This window comes from Leptonotus elevatus, chromosome 1, assembly GCF_054856555.1.
Source record: "Leptonotus elevatus isolate MCC_2025b chromosome 1, RoL_Lele_1.0, whole genome shotgun sequence".
NCBI lineage: Eukaryota > Metazoa > Chordata > Actinopteri > Syngnathiformes > Syngnathidae > Leptonotus > Leptonotus elevatus.
The window spans coordinates 53,074,235-53,101,859 of NC_141239.1; the positions used below are offsets into that span (position 1 = coordinate 53,074,235).

The window sequence follows — 27,625 nt, forward strand, 5'->3', positions numbered from 1 at the left end:
AAGACTCGAGTCTATAGACATGTCTTATAGAGATGTTGATTTATCAAGACGTCTCAATACATGTCTATAGACACATCTTATAGACATGTCTTGACTTTAGAAGACGTCTCAAAAATATGTCTTAAGACATAACTTAAGATGTCTTGAGACACATTTATAGCTGGGTATGAATAGATACATTATTCATGCACTCACACTGTGGAGGGCGGTAAGCTACTTAAGGATCCACAGCTGCCCTGGGGCAGGCTGGCGTAAGCGTGGCTGCCAGTGTGCGCCTACGGCCCCTCCGACCACCACCAAACATTCGTACCTTCCATACACCAGTGTGAGGAGCACTGGAGGCAATGTGTGCGAAGTACCTTGCCCATGGACACATCGACACATGACTTGGGGAGAGCGGGGATCGAAACAGCCGACCTTCTGGTTAATGACCAACTCTATACACCCTGAGCCACGGCCGTTACAATAACACAATAGAGATTATATACAGACTACATCACTATACATTTGTCTGTGCACCTCAGTGCATTTGAATATTGAGAAAACATACATTTATTTTCTAAGTTCAATTCAAAAAGTGAAATGAAGGTAGATTCACCAGAGTGACATATTTTCATGATTTTATTTAGCATAATCTTGATAATTACCCCTAGGCAGTATTGTGACCCGTTTTGGGCTTTTTGATGGTTCTGACCAAGCCATTTCAAAATAAAATACCACCCACGGGTTTTAACTTACAGAAAAAGGGAAAAAATCATGTCTCAAGAAATGTTAGAATCACGAAAAAAAACCTCAATAAAATAAATAAAAATCGTTTTAATATCGAAACTAGGTAGGGATTGCCCTTCTGAAAAGCAATTTCCAAAAGTAAAAAGTCATATGTAAATACAGATACCAAAAATAGTCCGTTCAAAGTATTTGTACTTAACGTCACTATCATTCCTATATAACAAATCTAATATTCTAGTGTAGTGTTCTACTACCAAATTTTGTTGTTGACAGTGTGAACAGGCAGATGGGTGGCGCTCGTGTTCAACTGATGCAGGTGGAGGGAGAGAGGGAAGGAGGAGCGAGAGAGAGAGAGAGAGAGAGAGAGAGAGAGAGAGAGAGAGAGAGAGAGAGAGAGAGAGAGAGAGAGAACAGGGGGAGAGGCCAACGAGTACAGGCTGGAGGTTACCACAGGACACAAGCGGAACACAACACAAGAACCATCAACAAGAAGATAAGCGCCGACTTGTATTGCTGTCCGCCATTGCAACGCGGGACCCAATATACCCATTCGAACCTGAGCGAAAATTTTAAAGAGGGCGCGGGGTTTTTATGTTTCGGCCGCCCGGTGGACTCATTGAACTGGAGCGAGACGAGCGGCGCATGCCATCGACTGGAGTGGACCTCTTTACTTTGGAGCGGTCCGTGAGCCACTTTGAGTTCCCGCGGGCGACCATGGATTGAACCACACGCTGCTGGTTGCCTGGCTCCGTACATTAAGACGGATGACAGCAGGCTACAAGCATTTAATGTTAGCTAGCGATACAAATAATCTACGTACGTATTTTTTGTTTTTTTTAATTCTAATTCGGAACCGGGTACATTCGGACTCCATACACACCACGTGTGTCGACATTTTAATGTAATACTATCCCCGTGTTTTTTGTTTTGTTTTTGCTTTTTTGTGCTTTCAATAGCACGTCTATTAATTTTGTGGCACTTGTATCACCGTGAATTTAAAAAGAAAAAAAAAGAAAACAAGGTGTAAACCGGTGCCGTGATTTTGTGTGTGCTAAATTTGACAGCAAACGGCGCTTGTGAAGGGTTGAAAGGTCAAAAAGACCGGTCATCTCACCCTGACCCCTCCCCCTCTCCTTCGCCCATCAGTCAACTATGAAGATGTGAACTCTTGTCTCCCTCCCTTTGCCGCCCGGACGCTTTCATTTTGTTTTTTTTCCTTCTAAATACTGAGAGACCAAGGAAAACATTGGCGGGGATGTACGAAAGCGTGGATGTTGTGGGTTTGAGCCCCAGCCCCCGCAGCCCCAGCAGCGGCTCTTTCCTGGGTATGGACTACTACCACAGACCACCAGGGTTCGAGTCTGAGAAAGGACTCCTATCCGGTGTCGGGGGGCTTCAGAGGCCATTCGGGGGGTCCCTGGTGACCGGCAGGCACTGGAGCGGATCTTGCCACTGTGAGTCTCGTTGAAACACCCCCACCCCCACCCCCACCCCCCATCTTCTTCCAAATAGAATTACAGGGAGACGCCTCTTTTTATAGTTGTTAATGGCTTAGAGTCAGTTTATTAGTCTAAAAAATCGTTTAGGTTGTTTGTTTACATTATCCTCTCCTTTTTTTTTTCTTTTTTTTTTTTTTAGAAGAGCTGAGTTATCCTTTTTTTTGTATTCAGACTCAAGATATTCTGAAGTACAGAGATAAGCAATTACTATTTCATATATGTACCTTGAAAATGATTTGTATCTCATTGACAGCTTGACAAAAAGAAGTTTAGCCAATTTCATGATTAAAATCTTAAATGTTAAGCAGCCTAATTACCTGAGCAATGTGCCACATCTTATGGTCAATGAATTGTAGTCATTTAGTGCTGTCTTATCTCTTTCTAAGCAGTTTGTGCTGTTTTATCTTTATTATTGTACACGGTTTGTTAAATGTGACTTTATTTTGCAACAACAATTATTTCTCTTTGCAGACTGGTTGCCTTTCAGTGAAAATTGCATTTATAGATCAACAGCTGCCTGCACTTAGTTATCAAAACATCACGCACCAGCCTGAGCTCTAGTTGGAGTGATTTTCCTGTGATGGAACAGTAGTTACACAAATGGCTGTTACACTTATTTTAGTTTTAAATTGGCTTCAGCTATGGTTGAATGTGTCATTTCACACAGCTTTTCTGAACTACATCAGTTGTAAATTCAGAGTTCAACATTAGATTGATTAATGAATTAAAGAAATTAAAGATCAATAGTTGTAATTTTACAAGTTGTATTTTTACAATTTCCATCATCATATTGTGAAACCCTACAGATCTAGGTAACATTCAAAACAATTTATACATGTGTAGGCACAGTAAGTAATTGTAACTCAGTTGATGAGTAATATCAAGCATATTTTGAAAACTCAAATTTGGAACCATCCAAACACAAGAGATAACAAGTGTAAGGTAGACTGGATTAAAAGTGGTCCTTGGATAATGTTTTCTGAACACTTTTTGAAAAGATTGCATTTGCAGGTGGTGATGTAAGATGAGCCTATAACTATGATAGACTAAAATGTTAATGAATAACGCTGCTTATTTAGATATCTTTTAACCATGACCTGATTTTCGTTTTCTGACATTTACTGTTGAAGTTGATGTAGGACCAGAGTAGGCACATTGGGGTGGTCGATGGGGGTTTGTCTCCAGAGTGTGTGTCTGTGTGTCTTTTTGTGTGACTGGAATGATGAGCATCAAACCGGTTCAAAGGTCAAAGGCCGAATGGACACATACACACATTCACATTCGAGGCCCACTCCAGTGATTTGCAAGCAGTAGCCGTGGGACGGTACTTGGCTTTGTGTGTGCGTGCGTGTGCGTGTGTGTGTTTGGGTGTGATCCAGAGCAATGAGTCACTGACAATTGGGAAGTGACCTACATCTCTCCCTCTCTTTATCCACCTTCTATCTGCCTCTTTCTTTCCTGTGTCAGCTGCCCAGTCATCACTTCTCCGCACTGAATGACCCCCTCGCTCCCTTCGTCTGCTTGAGGCACACTCGCACACAAAGGGGGCGCATGTACGCATCGATACACACACTACATGGATCCTCTCACACTCACAGTTTGCCTGGGAATGTGAGAGTACACTGACTAAGTTTGACCCGAGTGTGCGAAAAGGGAGGAGTTGAATAGTTGCGTGTCGATGTTTATATCAAATAGACATATTTACAGTATTATGGAAGTGCATGTGGATTCACACCGCCATTAGATAAAAGATAAAAAGAGTAGAGTTGGAAAGCTGGTTGTTAATTAATTTGTCCTTGACAGAGTCCTCAGCTGTTTACCCGCCTCAATATGCCATGCGTTTGACTGAGAATGGCTTTCTTTGCGTGGTGCATCTTTTTTATGGACTGGAGATGAAAGCACATTAGTCTACAATGCAGCTTTTCTTTATGAGTTAATGGCATTTCAATACAGCATCAAAGCTGTGCTATTTTCTTACGGTGAGCATTATTACTCTGTTTGTGTAATATATCCACTTCTAGCCAAAGGTCCCGGACATACATTCACTCTACAAAAGTATCGGGCAGTACACGCACAAAGAATGTCGGGATTGCAGCTTGCCTTAGACATTTTGTGTGGCGAATTTTGGCCTTTAATCCACAAGAGCCTTATATAGTTCAGACACTAATGTTAGTCTGATGTAAGACTAGCATAATCAATTAGTTGTGTTCATCAATCTATCTGTCTGTCTCACTATCTGTTTTTTCCCTTACATTAAATTGAGCTTGTTGTGTAAAATCCATTGCTCTTTTTGGTCCCATCTTGAAACAACTGAGGAAAATTAACTCAAGTCAAGTTTATTTATATAGCCCTTAATCACACAAGCTTCACATGTCCGCAGTTAACAAATATCAAGAACATCCCCTAATCAAACCACAAGAGGGCAAGGAAAAACTCAACAAAAAAACAACAGGCAAAAAATGAGAAACCTTGAGCAGGGACCGCAAATGTGGTAATCCCCCTTCCAGGATGATCAGGCTGCAATGAATGTCAAATGGGCACAAATTTACATAGTTTGTGATACTAAACATTATTAACTGTCTAGAATAGTGTGAAGTCCATTGAAGAAATTGAAGCACAGCAAGAAGACGTGACGTCAGGGAAGTGGGTCCTCATCCAAATCCAGCCCGGTCGGTCGGAGCAGCTATCTCCATGGCGGCAACTTCGAGGTGATGGTCCGGATCGCATCCCGGTCAACCAGCACAGAACATAATGCAACATCAGGGGTTAAAGTTCTCCGTCGTGGAGACGGATTTCCGTCATTTTCACGCATTGAATTTATTAATACCATCTTAAACATTCTTGAAAAGGTATTGAATTTTAATATCTGGGTGGGTATCTTAAATTTCACCTGCGTGTACCTTCTTCGTGGAGAAGCAACAAGCCATTTTAGGAGAAGTTGGCGGAACTGTCTGTCCCAAGAGTGCAGGGTGGCATTGCGGACGGGACATGTCGAGAGTCGAGTCCTCCACACACTACGCGGCCAATTTGAATGTAGGAGGGGGAAGAGGATGTTTTAATCGCTATTCACTGTTTGGAACTTACTCATTGAAGAAAATGAAAAAGTTTGAACTGTCAGCATGCTGCGACGTCCTGCTATGGAGGAGCTAGTTGCTAACCCGCTACATGCTAACGTGAGTCAAAGTTCCACCTTATTTACATATTACGCACCGATGTACTATTTAAACACCATATTAACAATAAACATGTAAAAACTAACGACTGGGATAAAAGTTCGTTTTGCGGTTGATATAACGCATCGTCATCATTGTCTTAGCGTAATTAGGTCATAATTACGGCGCGTGCGTGCGCGCGTGCTTGCGTCTTTGTGCAAGGTTATTTGGATGTGAATCTGTAAATGTTGCCTTCATAAGCGTTATTTGTCCGCTTTTTCCAGCATTTCACACGTTATGATGGCAACTGTTATGGAGAAAGCAAATCTACTTCCCTCATGGGCTGTATCAATCTATGCATCTATGGTGATCAGTTCATCACCCATTCGCGCCTATGCATCTATCTATCTATCTCTCTCTACCTACTCACCACCATTTCCTCTTGTAATTATTCGGTTACCTGATTTTGATCAGGGCTGTCATATATCGTGTGTGTCGTCGTTCATTGTAGGTTGTTCGACTTTATTAAATTTGGATTCTGCATCTCTCTCTCATTTCAAGCAATAAATTGGTAAATTGGTTAAAAGAGTTAAAATCTCTTTGGGCCTCAATATTCTCATACTCACCACATCACTGGATGGGGACTGAAAGCAGCAACGGTACACACAGACAAAGTAGAAAATGCGATCAGCTCACGAACAGTTGGCAACATATAAGTATCTATCTATCTATCTATGCATGCATTTAAATAGGTGTCAGTTACACATGGATTTTTGTTATTCGCGGTCCTGGCCGATCTCTACCCCTGCAAATAGTTGGGGTCCACTGTCACTGTCCAAGTTACATTATTTTATTAGTATGGTGATTGGATTACGTTAATAACTACATTTTTTAAACAAGTAACGAGAAACTGAATACAATTTAAAAGTAAGCCTCCCAAACCTGCTTATATAGCATAACATGACCATGTATAGATAGATATTTTATTATATACATTGATACTGTCATTTAAGTCTGCTTGATTTTTATCTCTCAAAATGCATCAAATTTATGTTTTTAAGCGCCCTACTGCCCTGCAAAATTTGTGTTAATTGACTGCAGTCAATTTAAACATAAAAAGAATTCAGTCAAATGAATTTTTTTTGCTTCAACCTTGTTGCAACATCCAAATCAGTCATTAACATCTAACCCCCTCTCCAAGTCATGGAGAAGGGAGGGAAAGAAAGCAGCGGCAGTCACCAGGTATACATCATTCAGCCAAATGCAAGAGTATAGAGTACGTGAGTTAAACGTTTCTACAGAGGTAGCGTCTCTGACCGCCGAGGGTAGGGCATTCCAAAGCACTGGAGCCCGAATCGAAAACTCTCTAGAACCCATCTCTTGGAATCACCAAAAGACCAGCGTGTTGCGAACGAAGGTTTTGTGTCGGAACATACGGTACTATTAAATCAACGAGATAGGAAGGCGCAAAGCCGTGTAATATTTTAACAAAACCTTAAAATGCATCTAAAGTGGACCGGAAGCCAATGCAAGTTGGCTAGTATCGGGGTAATATAATCGAACATTCTCGTCTGTGTCAAAAGTCTAGCTGCAGCATTTTGTACTAAGTGCAGACTTTTAAGACTGGCCATGGGAAGACCAGAGAATAATACATTACAGTAGTCAAAGCGAGACGTAACAAACGCATGAATGAATTATAATTTCTGCATCACCATCAGACAAAATAGGACGAATTTTAGCAATATTACGAAGGTGAAAAAAAGCAGTTCTAGTAATATTTTTAATGTGCATTTGAAAAGAGAGAGTTGGGTCGAATATAACGCCGAGATTTTTTACTAAGTCACTTTGGCTAATAATACATTTATCAAGGTTTAGAGAGGTATTCGTAAACAGATGCCGATAACGGGCGGGACCGACAATCAACATCTCGGTTTTATCTGGGTTAAGAAGCAAAAAATTAAACGACATCCATTGTTTAATGTCGGCAAGGCACGCCTCCAGATTACAGCAGTTCGTTTGCAGTCAGAACAGTATGGTGTCAGCTATAAGAAGTTAACTACAACCAAGTAGAATATTCTGGCACATCTCCTCCAGGCAGTATTATCCAGCTGAAAATTACACAGGCATGGAAAGGAGTCCAGTACATTCACAGGGATTCTCCCACTCATCTATTGCAACACAACTGTCAAGAGTTATATCATATCTTACAACACTACCGGACTGGTATGAGTTTTATTTTATTTTTGTTTTTTAACGCACACAAAAAAAGATAGCGCAGGTGATGCATAGATGCAAATATGTGTACTCTCGCGAGCACATAGCAAACATGTCAGAGAGATTGGCGAGGATGGGGAGGGAGAGAGAGTAGCCTTAAGTCAGCCTCCGGTCACAACAATGATTCTGTACAGAATGAGTGATGTCTATTGTATGTAATTAGCTTGGTTACAAATGGCAGTGATAACGCTGTGATTTCCTGCAAGGCCCTGGAGGGGACAAAAACAGTAGGCTACAATTCCAGACATTGTGCATGTCTTAATATATCCTTCCCATTTCAAAATAACAATGCATCATGAATTATCTGCATGCATCACCCTGTCTTCTCTCGCAACATATAAAGCATGTGCACGCAAATTTTATATTATGAATTAGGATGGCTCACACTGGCCAAATGTATTAAAACGAGGCACAGCTATTAGCAGCTTGTGACATACATGCCTTGTCCATATGTAGCCGGGTATTTTTAAAAACAAATATTTCTCCCCTACCCGTATAGGAAAAAAAATCCATCCACACTGCCTTGTTTGTTAAAAAAAGAAAAGAAAAATGCATCCAAAAACAAACTTATTTTTATTTTATTTTATAAAAAGGAAATACATGTAAATAGACAATCAGAAGGGAGTACATCATAACAGAGCATATAGGAAAACAAAGAAGATAAATACCCCCCAAAAAACCTTCGCTGTTTTTTTTTTTTAACAACTTTATCTATCCAACTTACAATAACAAAAATCATTGTAGATGAAAGCTTTTAGGACCTGGGGGAAGGTTGCACAGGTCAACTGTTCTGACACTTTCTCATTCCACTGCTGCTCAAATCACTCGTGCACAAATGTTTGGCGTTCCCCGTGTCTGGAGCCAATGCACACCTGAGTTTTTTTTTCCTTGTCGCATCCTTTTTTTCTGTTCACAATCATACAACTGTAGTTATTTATTTGTTCAAAAGACCACATGAGGTAATCACAAAATCGCAGAATAGAGGCAGAGCGCCACTTCCTAGTCACTTTTAAAAGGCTTCCCCCAGGTCCTAAAACCTTCCACTATACATACAATGCAAGTCAAATGTAAACACAGCTAAATGCAGAGAAACAGCCACTACTTACTCTAACCAAACCGGGCCCAGTTGCCTCCAAAATATACGTCATCATGTTGCACAGTCGTTCTGCCCGAGTGGTCGCTCGCTATATACTTCGCATGTATGTACGTGATGTCATAGTTACATTTTGCGCGGCGACTACGCGGCTATGCACATGTGCGGCCAACCGTATCGTTCTCTGGCCCACTTCGCCCAATCGTGCTAAACTGGGGATCCAAATCGTACTCAGGCGCAGATCGTTTGCGCTCACACTACCATACTTTAGCAGCCAGCGTGCTATGGCACGGTACAATGGCCGTGAGTGCGCTCTTAGACCGATATTTAAATACACTCACATTGGTCTGGTTACTGTCATTTTAAAAATCCAAGCCCTCCGCCTGATGTAGGAGGCAATATGGCGCCGCTGCGTGCGACTTCAGAAGTAACAGTGAGATATTTATCAATGTGGCTTTCGTCTTCCCTTAGCAGTTTATTTGAACCAAGACTTATGGCTATGCCCAATTTGATTATTTTTTTATTTTACGATGTGGCAACTGAAGAAAAAAAAAAGCTTGTACAAGTACAACCAGGTGAAGACTCTCGAAAACTCTAAAAACTTATTATAAATTAGGGTGTGAACCTGGCGATTCGATCCGTATCCCGATTCGATTCGATACAGATGAATCCCGATACAAATCTATAAATCGATTATTGCGATTTCTTTTTTTCTTTAATTTAGATTTATAAAATGGTAATCAGTTAACTTGTACATAAGATTTGTATGAAAATGTATTCATTTATCTGAAACACTGTATTTAACAAACGGGGTGCAATCTGTTTCATGTTTGGACAGCATTGAAATAAAATATTAAGACATAATGTTCCATAATAACATTCTTCCTTGCTTAGTAAGTAAGTAAGACGTTTTGTTGAATATTTCCATCAAAAATTGATGTTTAAACATCGACTCGGCTGCATGTTGAATCGATATGAGAATTGCGCACTGAAATATCGTGATATATCACCGAATCGATTTTTTTCCAAACGCCCCTAATATAAATATTGAATGAATGAATAAAAATTGAAACTTGCCATAAAGATTTTTGCGAGTGCCCACGCTGCTTGCTGGGTTCCATTCAGTTGAATGATGGCCGCAGTGACGCCGCCCCTGCCACAGGCAATCGCCGGAGTGCTCGGACGGCCTTATGAGCGACGACAACCAGGCCATGACATTTTCTTTTTAACTGTATTTTTACCTTTGTTTCTGGATAGGCTACAGCAGTACAGTTTGAGTTTCTAGCTACTTTTCACCACACTTTCACAACATCACTTTCAACACCGTGGACACAGCGCGCATCTCTACCTATCACCCAACCATACGATTGAGTACAATTTGTTTGTCCAGGATACCCCCATGGCTGTCTCTCTGCATTTAGCTGTGCTTACATTTGCTGGATGGACATCTGTCATATTTCGCAGCAAGAACTAGTAAGCTGTTTCACAGGTACAGGTACTTTATTTTGTTCACTGTGCCATGTATGTCTGCAATAGGCTGGCGACCAGTTCAGAGTGTACCCCTCCTTCCGACCAGTGACGGCTGGGATAGGCTCCAGCACGCCCGTGACCGTAGTGGGGATAAGCGGTTCAGGGAATGGGTGAATGCCATGAACGCCCCACACTCCTTTTTGTTGTTAGGCATTGTATGTTTAATTGCTAATAGAACCATTGTTACAAGAAGAGATGTATGCAGAGGAAATCCGTTTCCTTAGCATGTTTTGTCATCTAAAATACATATAACAATAACAATTCATCAACTTATCTCCCCCATATTCAATCAAGGAAATTTACTGAAATGCCCATATCTTCACTGTAGTTCATCCCCAGGCTGTTTGGTGTACAAGTATAGTAACAAAGGTGGCTGCCCGAGGCAAACCAGAGAGTGGGTTGACTGCAGACGGAGCTGCTCTCATTCAAGTGAATGGGACTCAGCAAGTGATGCGTACGCTCAGGGAAATGTACTCCCAAGTTTTAATATTCATAATAAATACAGTATTATTTGTGAGTCGAGTTTTCGGCTGGTTGTGTGTGTACAACCTATAAAAAAAAATTCAGTCGCCAAGGACGGTGTAAATGTTGATTGTGGCAGATTGATTAGCACTAGCCCCTTTAAAACTTGCTTCCAGGAAAACGGGCCAGGAAAGTGGGCATGCCCACAGCTGTTACGATTTTACAGATTCAAATTTTCAGATTGTTTTGCAACGTCAGTGTTAGCGGCCGAGACTGTTGACAAATGCCTTCAACACAAAGGCATGAGAATTGAATCTGAGGTGTTAAACTTAATACTCTGATCACGGCCTCTTACACACAGGTAGCCTTCATCTTTTGATACCATAACAAAAGCCGGTGAATTTGCGGGTGGACTAGTTTTACCCATCTCCCTTTCACCAGCCACTCCTTTAACTCCTCTAAATGACTTTTTGTGTGGTCATTTCAGCAGATTACTAACTGCTGCTGTTACTTACGGTCATGATGTTTTTCCCTTATGGGAGTTGAAATGCATGTTTGATAGTCTTGCGTGCATTTGATTTCTTCAGAATTATACAGAAAAATAATATGATGATACAGCTGCTTTGTGATTGTGCAATCATATTCATTGTGTAATATGTTAAGGCTGACCTTTTGCCTTTTCCTTGTGAAAAGATAGTAAGGAGAAAGAAGTCCTGATAAGCAATGCCGGGAACGTGGCCGCTCATTGAGCGAAAACTGATAGACAAAGCCACAGCTCAGTATGGTAGCCAGTTTGCTTCTTGTGCAACAAAATAAAAACAACACAAAGACGTTGTCTGAACTGACTTGCCTTTTTACAATGAGGCTCATTATCATTCATTCACTTTGTGGCTTGTTTGACCCTTCCTTTAATTATAATTTCTATCTCTCTCTCTCTCAATGCCCTACAACTACATCAGCTTAACCTCCTCCTTTAATCGCCTGATCAGCCCTCTTTACCTGTACACACCTGCTCACCTTCCCTAGCACAGTAAGCTGACCCATTATCTTTGCTTCAGTGTCAGATTATCTCACCCTTTTTTTTTTGATAATCATAACACAGTTTTCCTGGAAACAACTGTACACTGTTTTTGACTCATATCCCCGCCCTTAACATTTTGCCTTTGTTCAATGACTACTTTCTTTCTGCTGGAAGGCCTGTTTTTGAACAACTCTTCTCAGTTTCCCTTCTGATTCCAGGTTACACAGGCCATGCATGCTTGTTTTGGGTAATTCTATATTATGGACAACAAACAGTAAACACAGTTTAAATGTCACAAATTTGTACAGTTTAAAAGACGTCTGGAAACATCATCAGCATTTTAGTATAATTTATACAAAAGATTTTCGACCGACCGACCAACATTCAGTGATTAATATTCGTCGTTTGTCATCGTGGGAAGAGAGTGCGCACGACGGCCAGCAACATGTGCTGATTAATATTTATTAATATCGACTGAGGGGCGACCAGCCTGAAAATGTACCCGTCGTTCGGGAAATTCACGCAATTCCTGCTGGACAGTCCGTCCTTGGTGTCAGGTGTCTGGTTGTCTCTTTCACTATCCATTTTTGCCATGTATGAACCGGTATAACACTGCCATTGCTGGTAGAATCTTGATTGTATTATGGGTAGAATCAAGGCAATGGCGTTGCCAGACCCCTTTTACAGCAGCGTGTGCCCCAGTACAAATGATCTGTGCCTCTGAATCGCTGCAGCCCAGTACCGAGTGGTCACAGAGCCCGGTGCCGGCCCCGGCCCGGTGATTGCAGACCACTGTTACCTAGTAGAGCATTGTGCCTAGCGACAACCCTGAATCAAGACTTATTGACTATCACTGCCTCCAGCGAGAGGTTTGCCGCTTACTGTGCGAGCAGGACAGGGTTGCCAGATACTAGGGGTGTTAGAAAAATCTATTTGGCAATATATCGCGATATTACAGCGCGCAATTCTCGAATCGATTTGATATGCGGCCGAATCGATTTTTAAACATAATTTTTTTTATGGGAATGTTCAACAAAACGTCTTACTTGGGGTTAGGATTCATACATTAAGCATGGAAGAATGTTATATTAATGGAACATTTCAGTGCTGTTCAAACATGAAACAGACTGCAACCTGTTTGTTAAATGCAGTGGCTCAGTTATAAGCCTGAATTTTCAGATAAATAAATACATTTTCATACAAATCTTACAGTGTACATGTACAAGTTTACTGATTAGTATTTTCAAAATTTGAGTGAAAAAATAAATAAATCGCAATAATAAATGTATAGATTGTATCGGGATTAATCGGTATTGAATCGAATCGTGACCTATGAATCGTGATACAAATTGAATTGCCAGGTACTAGGCAATTCACACCCCTACCAGATACTAAGTCAAATATTCCCCACAATGTAAACTGTTTACTTCACTGTAAAATTGTGAGATTAGCGGGAGAAATGACTGGGAACCACGCGGGAGAAAGGGTTGAAATTCGGGAGTTCCTCACGTGAATTGGGAAAGCGCAAATCAGATATTTATTTATTTTTGCCCAATGTCACATACATGTATCAGATTTTTTTTTTCATGCAGTATGAGCAGTACTATTGAGATTTTTTTTCCCCCCCCAAATCTGACCTGAGCCTCTTTCATTTCCAATGTGTCTGAACGCTCATCTTCACACATTCAACCTATACGTCATCAAAAACCAAATTCATATTATTAATTACTGTCATTAGCACATTTGTTAATATTTAATTGGCATTGTCTCACTTCAGTGAGTAGCGCTTTAAGGCTCAAAAGCACTCTTCTCATGTAAAGGAAGTGGTACTGTTTTAACAGTTTTTAGTTGAGAATTTTACGATGTACAGTAAATAGTCTCTAGCTTGCCTTTAAAAGAGCTTATAAAGAGAGTAAGATTGTTAAATTAAAGAATACTTCTTCTTTTTTGGACAGAACTGGTATCGGCACTTCTACCACACCTTTGCATCTCTTTAGTTTTGGAAGCATAACTGTGCAACTGCAACATCATAACATTCCCAGCCTAAAGCAGCTGTGTGTGGGGGGCTTTAGGAAGACTGACAATTCTACGAAAACTGTTGAGTAGTGTGCCAGAAGAAACACGCAAGCACAAAATGTGAGTGAAGTGTCAGTTGGACAGACAGTGGAATATTAGAATTTGGACTGAGGAAAAGAGAGAGAGCCATTTCCCTGTGTTGTTCCCCTTAGTAGTTAGAGGAGAGTAGATCAAGGGAGGGAAGCTCAATCTCTCTATAGTGGAATGTCTGGTATGGTTACCAAGGTAGGGGGAGGGGGCAAATGTGAGTGTGTGTGCGTGTGGAAGTGTGTTAGGTTAGAGGTTAGTGGAGGCAGAGGGAAAGGGGGAGAAGCAAAGGGATTGTGTTTTTAATCTGGAGGGTCATGACCTTAGAATGTGTCACACTCTATCATTGCCATGTCTCTGAACAAAAGCAAAAGGACAGAAAGGGTGGAGACAAAATAGTTGTGAAGGAAAAGTTCTAATCTATATTTAAGGTTATGATGTCAATCAGAAAGAAGTGTTTTCTTTGGCAATATAGGTTGAAGAAATTGTGAGTGGCAAAGTGTGGAAAATGACCCAACTAGATTTGGGGCCCATACCAGATAGGTAGTTCCCTCTTCTTCACACTTGTTTCTTTATAAAATCTAGTAGTACTGCAGTTAAAGCAGAAATCAAAGAAAGTGACTCAGTCTTTACGTGTGCTCACTTTTGAACCTTACGTGTGCGTACTTTCGGGTCTATTTTTATGCCTCACCACCCCCACCCCCCACCCCCCAAATTTGAAGAAAGGAAAGTTAGTCAAGCCAAATGCACAGCTTAAAAAAAAAAATAGTTCAGAGAAACTACCAGCTATCTTATTAGTTCTTAAAAGAAATATGAGCATGTCAACATGAACTCAGTCTACTGACAGTTAGTCCCAAAAATCCAATCTCTGTTGAAAGATTGCAGATTTGCCGACATGCTAATTTCGCTAGCCTTTGTGCTTCTCTGGTCGCCTAGGTGAACGTGCTCATTTTCTGTCAGAATGTTTGATTGGTGGAATAATTAATCTCTCTTTCATTCTTTGTCATTCCCTCTCACTCTCAACTCTGCCATAGTCACACACTTGATCCTCCCCCTTAACCCTCCACCTAACATATTAAATGATATCTTTAATACTGCCAACATTTTATGAGGTGTGATATTAACGATTTATGGTAGTCTCTCATTCGGGTCCCATCAGTGACATGATTGAGGGGCACTTGGAATGTGGATGTGAGTGAGCAGATCGATTATTACACATTTGGAGAGACGACAGAACAGGATATCATAATCTTCCTTCTGTGCCAAACACCTTTAATGCAGTTGAGACCTGTTCACGGGTTGCATTAATTATATGCCAGAATGAGCCATTATTTGAATTTCTTTAGATATATATATTTGGTACTGCTAGGGATGTGCAGAAAAAGTAATTTGTACTATATATACTATAGGCACTACATCTTGATGCAATGGTAGCAAAATAAAGTGTGCCTCTTTGGCAGTTACTTTAGTAATTATTAGGGATGGGTACTGGGCCCAAGTAATAAACTGGCCCCGGGGGTTGCGTTTTTAACTATCATACTTTCTTTAGTAGTATGTCTAAGTCAGGTGAATTTGCTCCTTGCTTTGGGAAAAATCTGTAAAGATTAAGAAAAAGTGTCACAAAGTCACAGTAACACACGATGGCTCCCATTAGCATAATGTTAATTCTTATTAAACAAATGCATTCGCTTTGGTCAATCAATATTTTAAGGGTTGCAACTTGCAACTAATGAGTATTTTAATAATCGATTATTTTGCTGATTAATCAATAAATCAGATTTTTTCCCATCCCTTGATATTATTTCAAATTGACCATGCAGATATTAATTATGATTCAGTTACTGGTCCTGAAAATGTCGGAAAATGCATTCATATGCAGGAAAACCCCTGCACAAATAGCATCATTGGGCATTTGTCAATCAAGAGTGTATTGCTATTCTACTTTGCTCATTTGTTTTGCTAGATATGTCCAGTAGACAGCCACTTTTGTTTGTCTTGTTTCCTGGAGATGCCAAAGAAGATCAGATGTTCACTCGGCCTTTAGGAGGCCTTGGCTTGGACATTTTGTTTTTCAGGATTTTATGGAAGACAAGATGGGAAAGTCGATGGCAAGAAAATGACACCCAGACATCTCTGTAACACATTGACGCCATAATAAAAAGGATCTTTTGAACCTTTTGTAGGGACTTTTTACAGAACAGTACATTTGATTTTGATTTAGGCAGTCTCTCAAAGATGGCGAGTTAATGTACAAATGTCTTTTTTTTTTGTCATTAACAGAAGCTACGTTTGCGTTATGTTCCAGGCGGATAGGGTGGCCTTGTTTGTTTAAACGTAGTGCGCCATAGAGATTTGAGCATTTTATGGGGACAGAAGGCTTCTGAGTTCTGGAGGCTCAAAAGGTGCACTACGGGTTTGGCTTGTGCTGTACCATACAGATACTGTGGACGTCGAAAGCATGTTTGTGCCCATGGTACAATAAGAATGCTTAAAAGCAATGTCAATCATTTAGCTACCTTTACATTCGACTGTTCCCGGCTGTCATGGCAACCCCATTTTAGGCAACTGGATGAAAGATGATGGTAGTGAGACAACACTGTGGGATGAGATGGTTTGGTTTGGGCTTCAACCGTTGAAATTTTTTGCAACGGCAGTCACGGTGCAGATGAGGAAGCTAGTCGACTGCAGTCCAACTGGATGCATGCAACTGAACCTTATTAGACGCGATACGGCATAAATTTAGTACTTTTGCTTAATGTGTGCTTTTTAATTTATTTATTTTAATTAACAAACATGATTTTGTCCACTCTTCGCTTCGAGTCTGGTCTATTTCTCCAAATAAACAAAATGTCCTACCGGGCCTTTAAGCAATAAAAATATATATCAGAGTCAGTTTTACCTTGAAGGATGCTAATGAGTAAAATAATTAAACGTAAAATATTCCCTTTTACATAGCACTGAGGAGGCAGCAAGGCTTGGCTATATATGCACCTCTGCCTACCCCAGTACAAAGATGCTCCTCAATTATGTTTTGGATTTAGTTCATATTGACCCCTTGGATCCCAAATTCTGTCAAAATTTATTTGAGGCCTTCAATTGAATGTTAGTACTGAGGACTCTCAAATGCAAACCCACTATACTACGGCCGACTAATTACTCATCCACACCTTGACTACCATGGCAAATGTTTAGATCGTTTACAAATCTGTTCAAGCATCCATAATAACAAGTTACGGCCTAACACGTTTCCCCATCCCACTCCCCCGCATTGCCTCACGACCATCCCATTTCATCCTCGACGCTGCCATGGCCACCGGGAACATAGTGTAAAGCATAGCAAAACACTAGCACTCTCACTGCCAAATAAATGTGTCCAAATTGTAACCTAGTTAGATTCTAAGTAAGTTAGGAAGCAAAATGTGAATCATCTGCTCGCAGAAACATAATTGAATTGGTGTCATTTGTGTTCACGTTTTGCAGCAATAGAAACTGAAAGCACGAGTTCTGGAGAAGATTTGCTGGTCACAAGCCCCCAAACTCCACCACCTCCACCGCGCATCTACAAGCCTTGCTTTGTATGTCAGGATAAATCTTCAGGATATCACTACGGAGTCAGCGCATGCGAGGGCTGCAAGGTACGCAAACTCATGCAGTCACAACATACTGTATCAAAACTCTGGGCAACAACAGTGGTGCAGCTCGACAATCTGCGGCAAGTCTCTTCCACGGAGTTTGAGTCGACAGGGCGTTTGCATAATGTGTCAGGGTGAAGGCCATGACCTTTACACCTCCCCTAGGATCACTAATCCTCTTGGCTTTATCTAATCCAATAAGCACACACACACAATCTTTACATGCAATTAGTATTTACTTTGTTAACCATTGTGAGTTTTTGTTGGTCTTAGGCCACACTCCTGTTCCAGTTTATCATCCACAGAGTTACGAGCATTCGAAACACATACACTTTTTGGTCAAAGTTTCCTCCTCCCAAGATATTCAAGGGATATAGCAGTGGCTAAAGGTCACTACTTCTCTAAAGAAATGTCAATATCTGTTTTAGGGGTTCTTTCGGAGGAGCATCCAGAAAAACATGGCCTACACTTGTCATCGAGACAAAGTTTGTGTCATAAACAAAGTTACACGCAACCGGTGTCAATCCTGTCGACTGCAGAAATGCCTCGATGTTGGAATGTCCAAGGAGTGTGAGTTCATTACAAATGTTCTTAACATGCTTCAAACTAATGTATATAGGAAATTTAAAAATATAACAATTTTGAGTTTTCTCATAGTACTGACAGTACGGTAAATGTTAAACTCAAACACATTTTAGTGTTGGCTTTTGTCGCCATCTGATGGCTGTTTTGGGCAAATACAGTCACTCTATATATAGTTCCTTGATCTAAATCGGTACAAAATAAAACCATTCACCAGTCACTCATAACAATATGACCACATGCACAATCTAATAACTTGCAAAATCAGTATTGACACAACCATAATGTATTCACTAAATAATGAGTTTATTATTGTGGCTGTAGTATACAGTGGTTGAGAACTTTGCTGCGTCATACAAAAAGTAGCTTTCAATATTTTCACTAGATTAGAAACTTCTCTCTGTATAATACAGTAATTTGTACACCACTGCAAATGACTACCAGTCTACCACAATCATAAATTATATAACTAATACATTGTAAATTTAATACATCCTTTTCTTTCTGTGCCAATCACAACAGACCATTCTTACCTATGTAAATGCAGAATTGTTGATATTTTCTTATATTGGATATTGTTGCATTGTGCTAGTGGTCACAATGTTGTGGCAGCTCTGTGTACATTCAGATTAAAGTTTTGAGTGTTCTGATGGGCCCCAGATACTTTCAAGTCTGGCTACAAGTAAAATATATATCTATAGTTAATATTATATAAATATTTTCAATCAGTTACCCTTATTCAGCTAAGACAAAGCTTCAAACATGTTTTTAAATGTTACATTCTGTGACTTCAGTGGTCCGAAATGACCGTACGAAGAAGAAGAAGGAGGAGAAGAGGCAAGTGGAGGTGGAGGTCTACGTCTTGTCGGCAGAAACAGAGCAGATGATTGAGGGAGTTCGCCGTGCGCACCAAGACACATTTCCCTCTCTTGGTCAGCTGGGGAAGTACACTACGGTACTCACACTCAATATTTTTCTGTCCAAAATTGCTAATTTTTTCTAAAAGTTCAATAAATAAGTCTATGTTTTATATGTAATGCCTTTTGATCTCTCCCCTTCCTGACTGCAGAGCAACAGCGCTGAGCATCGCGTCCCTCTGGATGTCAACCTTTGGGACAAGTTTAGTGAACTGTCCACCAAATGCATTATAAAGACAGTGGAATTTGCCAAACAGCTGCCCGGCTTCACAACGTTAAGCATCGCTGATCAGATCACTCTTCTCAAAGCTGCCTGCCTCGACATACTGGTCCGTTTGACAAAAATGCAAACAAAGGAATTCAGATTCAAAGGCTGTCTCACGACTTGATCTCTTTTTGTCTCAGATTCTGAGGATCTGCACACGCTACACCCCAGACCAGGACACCATGACCTTCTCAGATGGTCTGACGCTCAACCGCACGCAGATGCACAACGCCGGCTTTGGGCCGCTCACAGACCTGGTGTTCTCCTTCGCCAGCCAGCTGCTCCCTCTGGAGATGGATGATGCAGAAACTGGATTACTTAGTGCCATCTGCCTGCTCTGTGGAGGTACTGCAGGTGTAAAATGTTGGAGACTTTCATTGTGCCATACTGTGCAATCAGAATAGCCAGGTCTGGTCTGCACATGCTTCTTGACGTAATCACTTGCGCCCTTGAAATTGCCGTTTTCCAATCACAGCTTGTCTGTGATGGAAAAGCTTGTTTTAAACTACTTTTTACTTGCTTTTATCAAGACAGCTGTTGCTTTAATAAAAGTGTAAAAGCAATCGCAACTACTGTGCTAAATAGACAAACTCTTTATTGGTAAATGACCAGAGATCTTCATTTGGAATGATTTGATTTGAATAGGAATGACAAAAGTTTCCAGCTCCTGATCTTACTTCAACGTCAACATTAAATATTTCTTGACAATAATATGTTATATGTGATCACACTAGTCTAAACATGACATTCTGATTAATAATACATTTTGGGAATAAGAGTTATGAAGCAAAATCCAGCCGTTTATATCCATCTCAGGGGGCGGCCGTTTTGCCACATGCTGTCGACTGAAGATGACATCACAGTTTCTCAGGGTTCAGGCAACGACCGATCAGAGCTCACCTATTTTCTGAAGCTGCGCTGTGATTGGTTGTTACCCTAGACCTGAGCAACATTGGTGTCATCTTCAGTCGACAGAAAGTGACAAAATGGCCGCCCCCTAAGATGGATAAAAACGGCTGCATTTTGCTGCTTAACTCATATTCCACTAACACAATATCAACCAGAATGCCATATTTTGACTAGTGGGGCTGCATAGAACATATTATTGGGTTTACTTCCCCTTTAAAGGCGCACATCCAACACACTACATACTACAGGATGTATGGAACTACAACGAGTAATTGCATTGTGGGAACGGGAATTAATAAGCTTCAGCTTCATCCCGACAACCCTTATTTTTTTTCGGGTATAATTGTATGTGAAAAGTGAATGTTGTAAATTGTCTCTATGATTGTCCGAAAGGAAAAATTAACAAATGAAAAAAAATTTTTTTTTATAAAGCTAGCTTATTTATTTACATTCACAGTGCTATTTTATTTATTTTTTATTAAAATGCATATCAAAAGCAATTACTATGTTGGGTGTGGCAGGACCAAATTAATTGCATTTGAATTCATTTCAATGGGGAAAATGTATTTTATAAATGAGTTAATTAATGAAAAGTTTAGTCATGGAATGAATTAAACTCATAAGTCAATGTACCCCTGTACTGTATTTCGAATGTTGACAAACTGATCAAGTGTATTCATTTTATGTGTTTGTGTGTGTCCTACAGACCGTCAAGAACTGGAGGAGTCAGACAAGGTGGATGTTCTTCAGGAGCCAATGCTGGAAGCTCTGAAGGTTTGCCATTAATTTGAGATAGATGGGCACATGTCTTTATCCAGTAATGGTTACGCTCCTTTCCTGATCTATACAAACACATTCAAGTCAATTGTAGAACACTGTTCAGGGGTCAAGCTGGAATATGTTAAAATTTCAAAACATCTTTAAACATCAAATCCAGGCAAAATGCATCTTTAATGGCAGGATCAAATTGTAACTGTCATAAAATCTTTACTACAACCTAACAATGTTTGTTTTGTTTTTTAACAGCAACAGAGTTACAAATCCTCTTTATTTTCTTACTGAACTTGTCCCGTTTTGCTCTTGACTTTACTAAGGCAGCACTACAGTAGGCTAATTACTTAGGCTTTTTTACCAAAAGAAAAGATCCAAGTTTGACTGTTAATTTAAAAAAACAAAAAAAACAATGAATGCATGCTGTTCAACATTCTATAACTTGCTTGACCAAAAGACTACAATGTCAAACGTAAAACATGTATGCATTTTTTGTTGTTGTACCCGTTTGTGTAGCTCTATGTCCGGAGAAGGAGGCCTGACAAACCTTGTATGTTCCCCAAGATCCTGATGAAGATTACCGACCTCAGGAGCATCAGCGTGAAGGGTAAGTTTCGTGCTAGTCAATGTTCTGAAACGTTTGTTATCAAACCTAAATGTTTTCAAGCTACAGTAAAAACAAAGGAATTTGCCTGACTGTCCTAATACTTTTGGAGAGGATATGCTCATCTGCATTGTTTGTACGCAGCCTGGATTCTCCCATAAAAATTAATGCAACACCTGGCACTGCACACCTACACCTAATAGATCCTCTGTCAAGAAGGGGGAGCTTGAGGACCCAAATGCGGGAAGACAGGGCAAGGAGGCAGAGGTTCGATAAAAAAAAAGGGGTTTTAATTTCTACAAAACAAAAAGGAGAGATCTAAATTGCAACGAAAAAACATAACATGGAGAAAACAACAAGGCAAAACGGGCAGCATGACATGGGGGGAAAATCCAAGGAAAAAACGGGCAGCATCACAGGGGGAAATACAACAATGACCCGACACAGACAGAGGGGAGACAGCAGACTAACGACACAACAAGACACAACAAGACACACCTGGGGCAAGACACAAGTGGCTGAGGGCACTGATTGGATCACACGAGGAAGGGCAGGATCACACTTAAACAAGACCAAGGGAGACACACAAGGAAAACAGAACCCAAAACATGACAGAACCCCTCCCTCAAGGGACGGCTCCCAGACATCCCTAACACAAAAAGGTCCAAAAACAGGGCGGGCGGAGGGGGGCCCGGAGGCGGGAACCTGGCACACCCATCAAGGCCAGTCTGGGGGACGTCCCGGACGCCAGACGAGGGGAGCCCGGCGGCGCCGGTCCGGAGGGCGCCCCGGACGCCACACTGGAGCAAAGGGCGACCACAACGTGCGCCGCCAGACAGGGAGAAGACGGCAGTGTGACGTGCACCTCCTTGGTCCGGGGTCTTGGGGCTGCCGTGGCACGGGGGTCTTGGGGCTGCCGTGGCACGGGGGTCTTGGGGCTGCCGTGGCACGGGGGTCTTGGGGCTGCCGTGGCACGGGGGTCTTGGGGCTGCCGTGGCACGGGGGTCTTGGGGCTGCCGTGGCACGGGGGTCTTGGGGCTGCCGTGGCGGCGGCAGACGGGGTTCGGGGACTTGGAACTGCGGCGGCAGACGGGGTTCGGGGACTTGGAACTGCGGCGGCAGACGGGGTTCGGGGACTTGGAACTGCGGCGGCAGACGGGGTTCGGGGACTTGGAACTGCGGCGGCAGACGGGGTTCGGGGACTTGGAACTGCGGCGGCAGACGGGGTTCGGGGACTTGGAACTGCGGCGGCAGACGGGGTTCGGGGACTTGGAACTGCGGCGGCAGACGTGGTTCGGGGACTTGGAACTGCGGCGGCAGACGTGGTTCGGGGACTTGGAACTGCGGCGGCAGACGTGGTTCGGGGACTTGGAACTGCGGCGGCAGACGTGGTTCGGGGACTTGGAACTGCGGCGGCAGACGTGGTTCGGGGACTTGGAACTGCGGCGGCAGACGTGGTTCGGGGACTTGGAACTGCGGCGGCAGACGTGGTTCGGGGACTTGGAACTGCGGCGGCAGACGTGGTTCGGGGACTTGGAACTGCGGCGGCAGACGTGGTTCGGGGACTTGGAACTGCGGCGGCAGACGTGGTTCGGGGACTTGGAACTGCGGCGGCAGACGTGGTTCGGGGACTTGGAACTGCGGCGGCAGACGTGGTTCGGGGACTTGGAACTGCGGCGGCAGACGTGGTTCGGGGACTTGGAACTGCGGCGGCAGACGTGGTTCGGGGACTTGGAACTGCGGCGGCAGACGTGGTTCGGGGACTTGGAACTGCGGCGGCAGACGTGGTTCGGGGACTTGGAACTGCGGCGGCAGACGTGGTTCGGGGACTTGGAACTGCGGCGGCAGACGTGGTTCGGGGACTTGGAACTGCGGCGGCAGACGTGGTTCGGGGACTTGGAACTGCGGCGGCAGACGTGGTTCGGGGACTTGGAACTGCGGCGGCAGACGTGGTTCGGGGACTTGGAACTGCGGCGGCAGACGTGGTTCGGGGAGTTGAAGGTGCGACAGACGTGGTTCGGGGAGTTGAAGGTGAGACAGACGTGGTTCGGGGAGTTGAAGGTGAGACAGACGTGGTTCGGGGAGTTGGGGCTGGTGACTCCGAGCGCCAACAGCTGAAGCCCAACGACGCCCGACTCCCTCAATCAAGGACGACAGCAGGTCCAATTGGGCGGCCATGGCGTGCTGGAGCTCCTCATGGCGTGACAGGCGCGCCTCCTGATTCCACATCTTGGCTTTCAGCGCTCCCGCTGGGTCCTTCTCAGGTCGGGTCATTCTGTCAAGAAGGGGGAGCTTGAGGACCCAAATGCGGGAAGACAGGGCAAGGAGGCAGAGGTTCGATAAAAAAAGGGGTTTTAATTTCTACAAAACAAAACGCGAGATCTAAATTGCAACAAAAAAACATAACATGGAGAAAACAACAAGGCAAAACGGGCAGCATGACATGGGAGGAAAATCCAAGGAAAAAACGGGCATCATCACAGGGGGAAATACAACAATGACCCAACACAGACAGAGGGGAGACAGCAGACTAAATACACAGACTAACGACACAACAAGACACACCTGGGGCAAGACACAAGTGGCTGAGGGCACTGATTGGATCACACGAGGAAGGGCAGGATCACACTTAAACAAGACCAAGGGAGACACACAAGGAAAACAGAACCCAAAACATGACATCCTCTACATATACTACTAATAAAAGCACCATTTATTATATTCATATACATCCTTGTATTTTTTTTATGCCACAGCAAGCGCATACATTGCATTACATATTTAATGATGTTCATGAGTGAGGGTTTTTCTTCGGGGGGGTTTTGTAACACCCAAAAACTGTCACAAACTATGGTGAGACACCAGTTTAATGGCAAATAAATTAATTAATTGTGAACCTGAGCACAGTTGGTCCTCAGTTTTCATGGAGTTGCTACAGAATAACCCGGGTTTCTATGGAATTCAGAACATGCCATCGTCTCTAAGTAGTATCACTACTACTACATTTAGCATGGTGAAAATAGAATATTTTCTTGCGCCGTCACCACAAATTCTTTTGTCACTGCACAAAGCTCCACATATTCACATTTCGGTATATGCACGTTTACTTATTCGCTGCTTTTTTGTTGTTTGTTGAATGACAGCCCCCATTATTTGCTGATTTTGTACTTGGGCCCCAGCATTAAAAAATATTTCTTTGGAGCCATCTTGTGACATCTTGGTGCCAAAGAACTATGTTGTAGTGAGTTGAATAGTTTCATTTAAACAAAAATAGTGCTTTGCCATCATATTCTGGCAGCTATAGGAAATTATACGTATTTTTGGGAGAGAATCAATTAAGACTTTTCATCTTTGCAGCAGGGCTTAGCCCTTATTCATTTAATTGAAGAAACGCTACATTGTCTTTCTTCCCTCACAACATCCTCTTTGGCCTTGATGTTGCTAACTTGAGGACCGCTATTGGCATTGTTGCTAGTTGCTGATTAGAAGGGGGAAAAATGGTTAAAGCAGTATATAAATTTTGTTTTTAATTCATCAAGACTGGGCCGTACATTGCCCGGATCTGCTCTGTAACATTATCCAACTCAGTCCAGAGTTTCTCCACGTTTTTCTAGCTTCACAATGGTCCCCCTATCACCTGAACTCTTGTTTCATCTCAATAACATTCTTTCATACATCTCCTTCAGTCAGAGAAGGGGCTTTATTCAACAAAGCTACGAATATGGGTTTGAAAATCCACAAATAGCTTAAAATGACAAATGATGTCGCGCAACAACCGTTTTTTTGTTTGTTTCTTTCTTCTTAACGCGTTCTCCACACTTTTTGACACCTAGGAGCAGAACGAGTGATCACACTGAAAATGGAGATACCTGGTTCAATGCCTCCACTCATCCAGGAAATGCTGGAGAACTCTGAGGGACTTGAGGGCCAAGGTGCCGGAAGAGTGAAGGGAAAAGACGGAGGTGGCAGAGAACATGAGAAAACAACGCGCCAAAATTCTGCTAACTCGTCCCCGATGTCAGTACACTCTCCCAGCCGGAGCCCGCCAGCCAGATCCCCCTCCCCGTGAACTTCCACTCCTAGTACCTCTGCATTGCACAGCACCACTATTTGGCACCATTCATGCAACAAGACTGATGTGGATCAACTGTACATTTCATCAATGGAGTCTGAATGTCTGAAGCGATAAATGTCAGTGTGAAGATGCACAGTGTCGATTAAACTGCGCTGAATGATGGGCTGCCGATGGGATGCGTGACACTTTTTGCCTGCCTAAGTTATGCTGTTAGAACTACAGTATTGTCATGTCAAGATATGATGGTTTGATGCATTTAAAGTAAAGTATCATTTCACTTTTAAACAAAATCTTTTTGTAAAGATCGTATAGATTACTTCTTTTTGTGTGTGCTTGTTTCTGGACAAAAATAGTAGTTTTATTTAGCTGCACCTGTCAGACAGATTTGATGAAGGATTATGGGGTTAGTCTATATATAGATAACCTTCTTATGCATTTTTCTCTCGTGAAAAGCCATGCGTGTTATGCAAAATCAGTGTGTGTATTTGTATGTTAAACAATGCTGTGACAGACTGACAAAACATATTTTCTTAAATTTACTTGTGTATATACATTATATATTTTATCTCCCCAAAGCGACTGACACTGTCAGGAGTTCTTCCCATCAATATTTCCTCTCAACCTTCGTGTCTCCCCCACCCCCTAACACACATCAGGGAAGAAAAAAAATCATGCGTGAATCAATTTTACAGCCTCATTAAAATGAATATTGCAGCGGAAAGCAAATATAGTTTATAGCATTTGTGAGAAAAGACATTCGGGGTTGTTTTAAAAATAATGGTCAACCTGTCGGTGGGCACTTTAATCGACTGTGATATCATGAATGCATGTCAAGCATATGTGAATATGTCTTCTTGTTCCACTGTGTACCACTCTGTACCAGTTCACACTGCCACTGTCTCACTTTGTATGCATTGCTACTGCCGGGTACAAATCTTTTTACAATTCCAGTGTTTTTCTTATTAAAGGGGACCTATTATTTGTGTTTACAGCTATTTGTTATCTGCTCGCTATTTGTTATCTGCTCGAGTAGTAGTGCATGAGTTACTGTTTTGAAGGAAAAAAATTCATTACATTGGCTTTCCGTCTTCCTCTCTTTTTAGCTTCTGTCTCTTTAAGACTCAATCCGACCCCCCTTAAAAGCACACTCTCCTCTGATAGGCTGCTTTATGGAAGGCTGCCAAAGGGCACAATCCCTGTATTAATGGGTGAGCTGTGCCCAGAGTAAATGACCATATAAAGAGTTGACTGATTAAATTCACCTTGACATGAAATTGGAAGGGAAAATATGCTGACATTTTTTCAGAGCACCATGATGTCTGGGCTTTTTACTTTGACCTCAGATGAAACTGGTCGTTTTCAATATGGACATGAATCGTGGTAAAATTATACAGTCTAACCATCATAATTGTAATAATAGGTTGCCCTTAATATGTGCTGTATAAACTCAAAGGACCGAAGATAAACAAAACACAGGGAGTCAATAAAAGATGATTTTCTCCTTAAATGCTGTGTTTGTGGTCAGCTATTGTACATTTGTTACCCTACACCATTTTGAAATATAACACTTTACACATTTTAATATCTCTTATCAGCCACACCACATGATTTGTTTTCCATGTGGTGTTGCCTGCAGTACAAAGTAAAAATACATATTAGGTCAGTCTGAACAAGCTTATACAATACACCGGACACAGTGAGCACAATAGATACAGTTAGGTCCAGAAGTACGGTATTTGGGCCAATGTGATTTTGCCTTTAAGCATCACCTCAGTGGATTATCAAAATAGGATTAACGGGGTACATTTTCCATTTTTGAAGTTTTATTTGCACTTCTATGTAGAGATTAGAGCGGGCAACCTAAGGGGCAATTGAATTGACAATTCCAAAATGACATCAAGAGTCAAAATGGCGGTTTTATGCTGCACTCAAAAAGGGTTTTGAAGTCGGATTTATCCCATTGACGTGTACCAGTTCCGCCCTCAAAGCGTTAAATTTGACAAAGAC

The 27,625-nt window shown here is 42.0% G+C and overlaps 1 protein-coding gene across 1 annotated transcript; it reads left to right on the forward strand.

Moving 5' to 3' along the window:
• The first annotated feature begins 1,143 nt into the window (after positions 1 to 1,143).
• On the forward strand, positions 1,144 to 27,125 carry LOC147184614 (retinoic acid receptor alpha-B-like). The gene is made up of 9 exons (XM_086069610.1): positions 1,144 to 2,183; positions 17,344 to 17,498; positions 17,924 to 18,065; positions 18,872 to 19,032; positions 19,147 to 19,323; positions 19,400 to 19,604; positions 20,875 to 20,942; positions 21,456 to 21,546; positions 25,377 to 27,125. Exons 1-9 carry the CDS (start codon positions 1,985 to 1,987, stop codon positions 25,610 to 25,612), a joined length of 1,434 nt encoding a protein of 477 aa, XP_085925736.1. The 5' UTR covers positions 1,144 to 1,984; the 3' UTR covers positions 25,613 to 27,125.
• The last annotated feature ends 500 nt before the right edge of the window (positions 27,126 to 27,625 follow it).

What these genes read in the sequence shown, in the direction of transcription:
- LOC147184614 (XM_086069610.1), top strand. Translation starts at nt 1,985, where the DNA reads ATGTACGAAAGCGTGGATGTTGTGGGTTTGAGCCCCAGCCCCCGCAGC. An exon ending in CTGGAGCGGATCTTGCCACT is followed by an intron (nt 2,184 to 17,343) that starts GTGAGTCTCGTT and finishes CACGTTTTGCAG; the next exon opens with CAATAGAAACTGAAAGCACG. An exon ending in TGTTGGAATGTCCAAGGAGT is followed by an intron (nt 18,066 to 18,871) that starts GTGAGTTCATTA and finishes CTGTGACTTCAG; the next exon opens with TGGTCCGAAATGACCGTACG.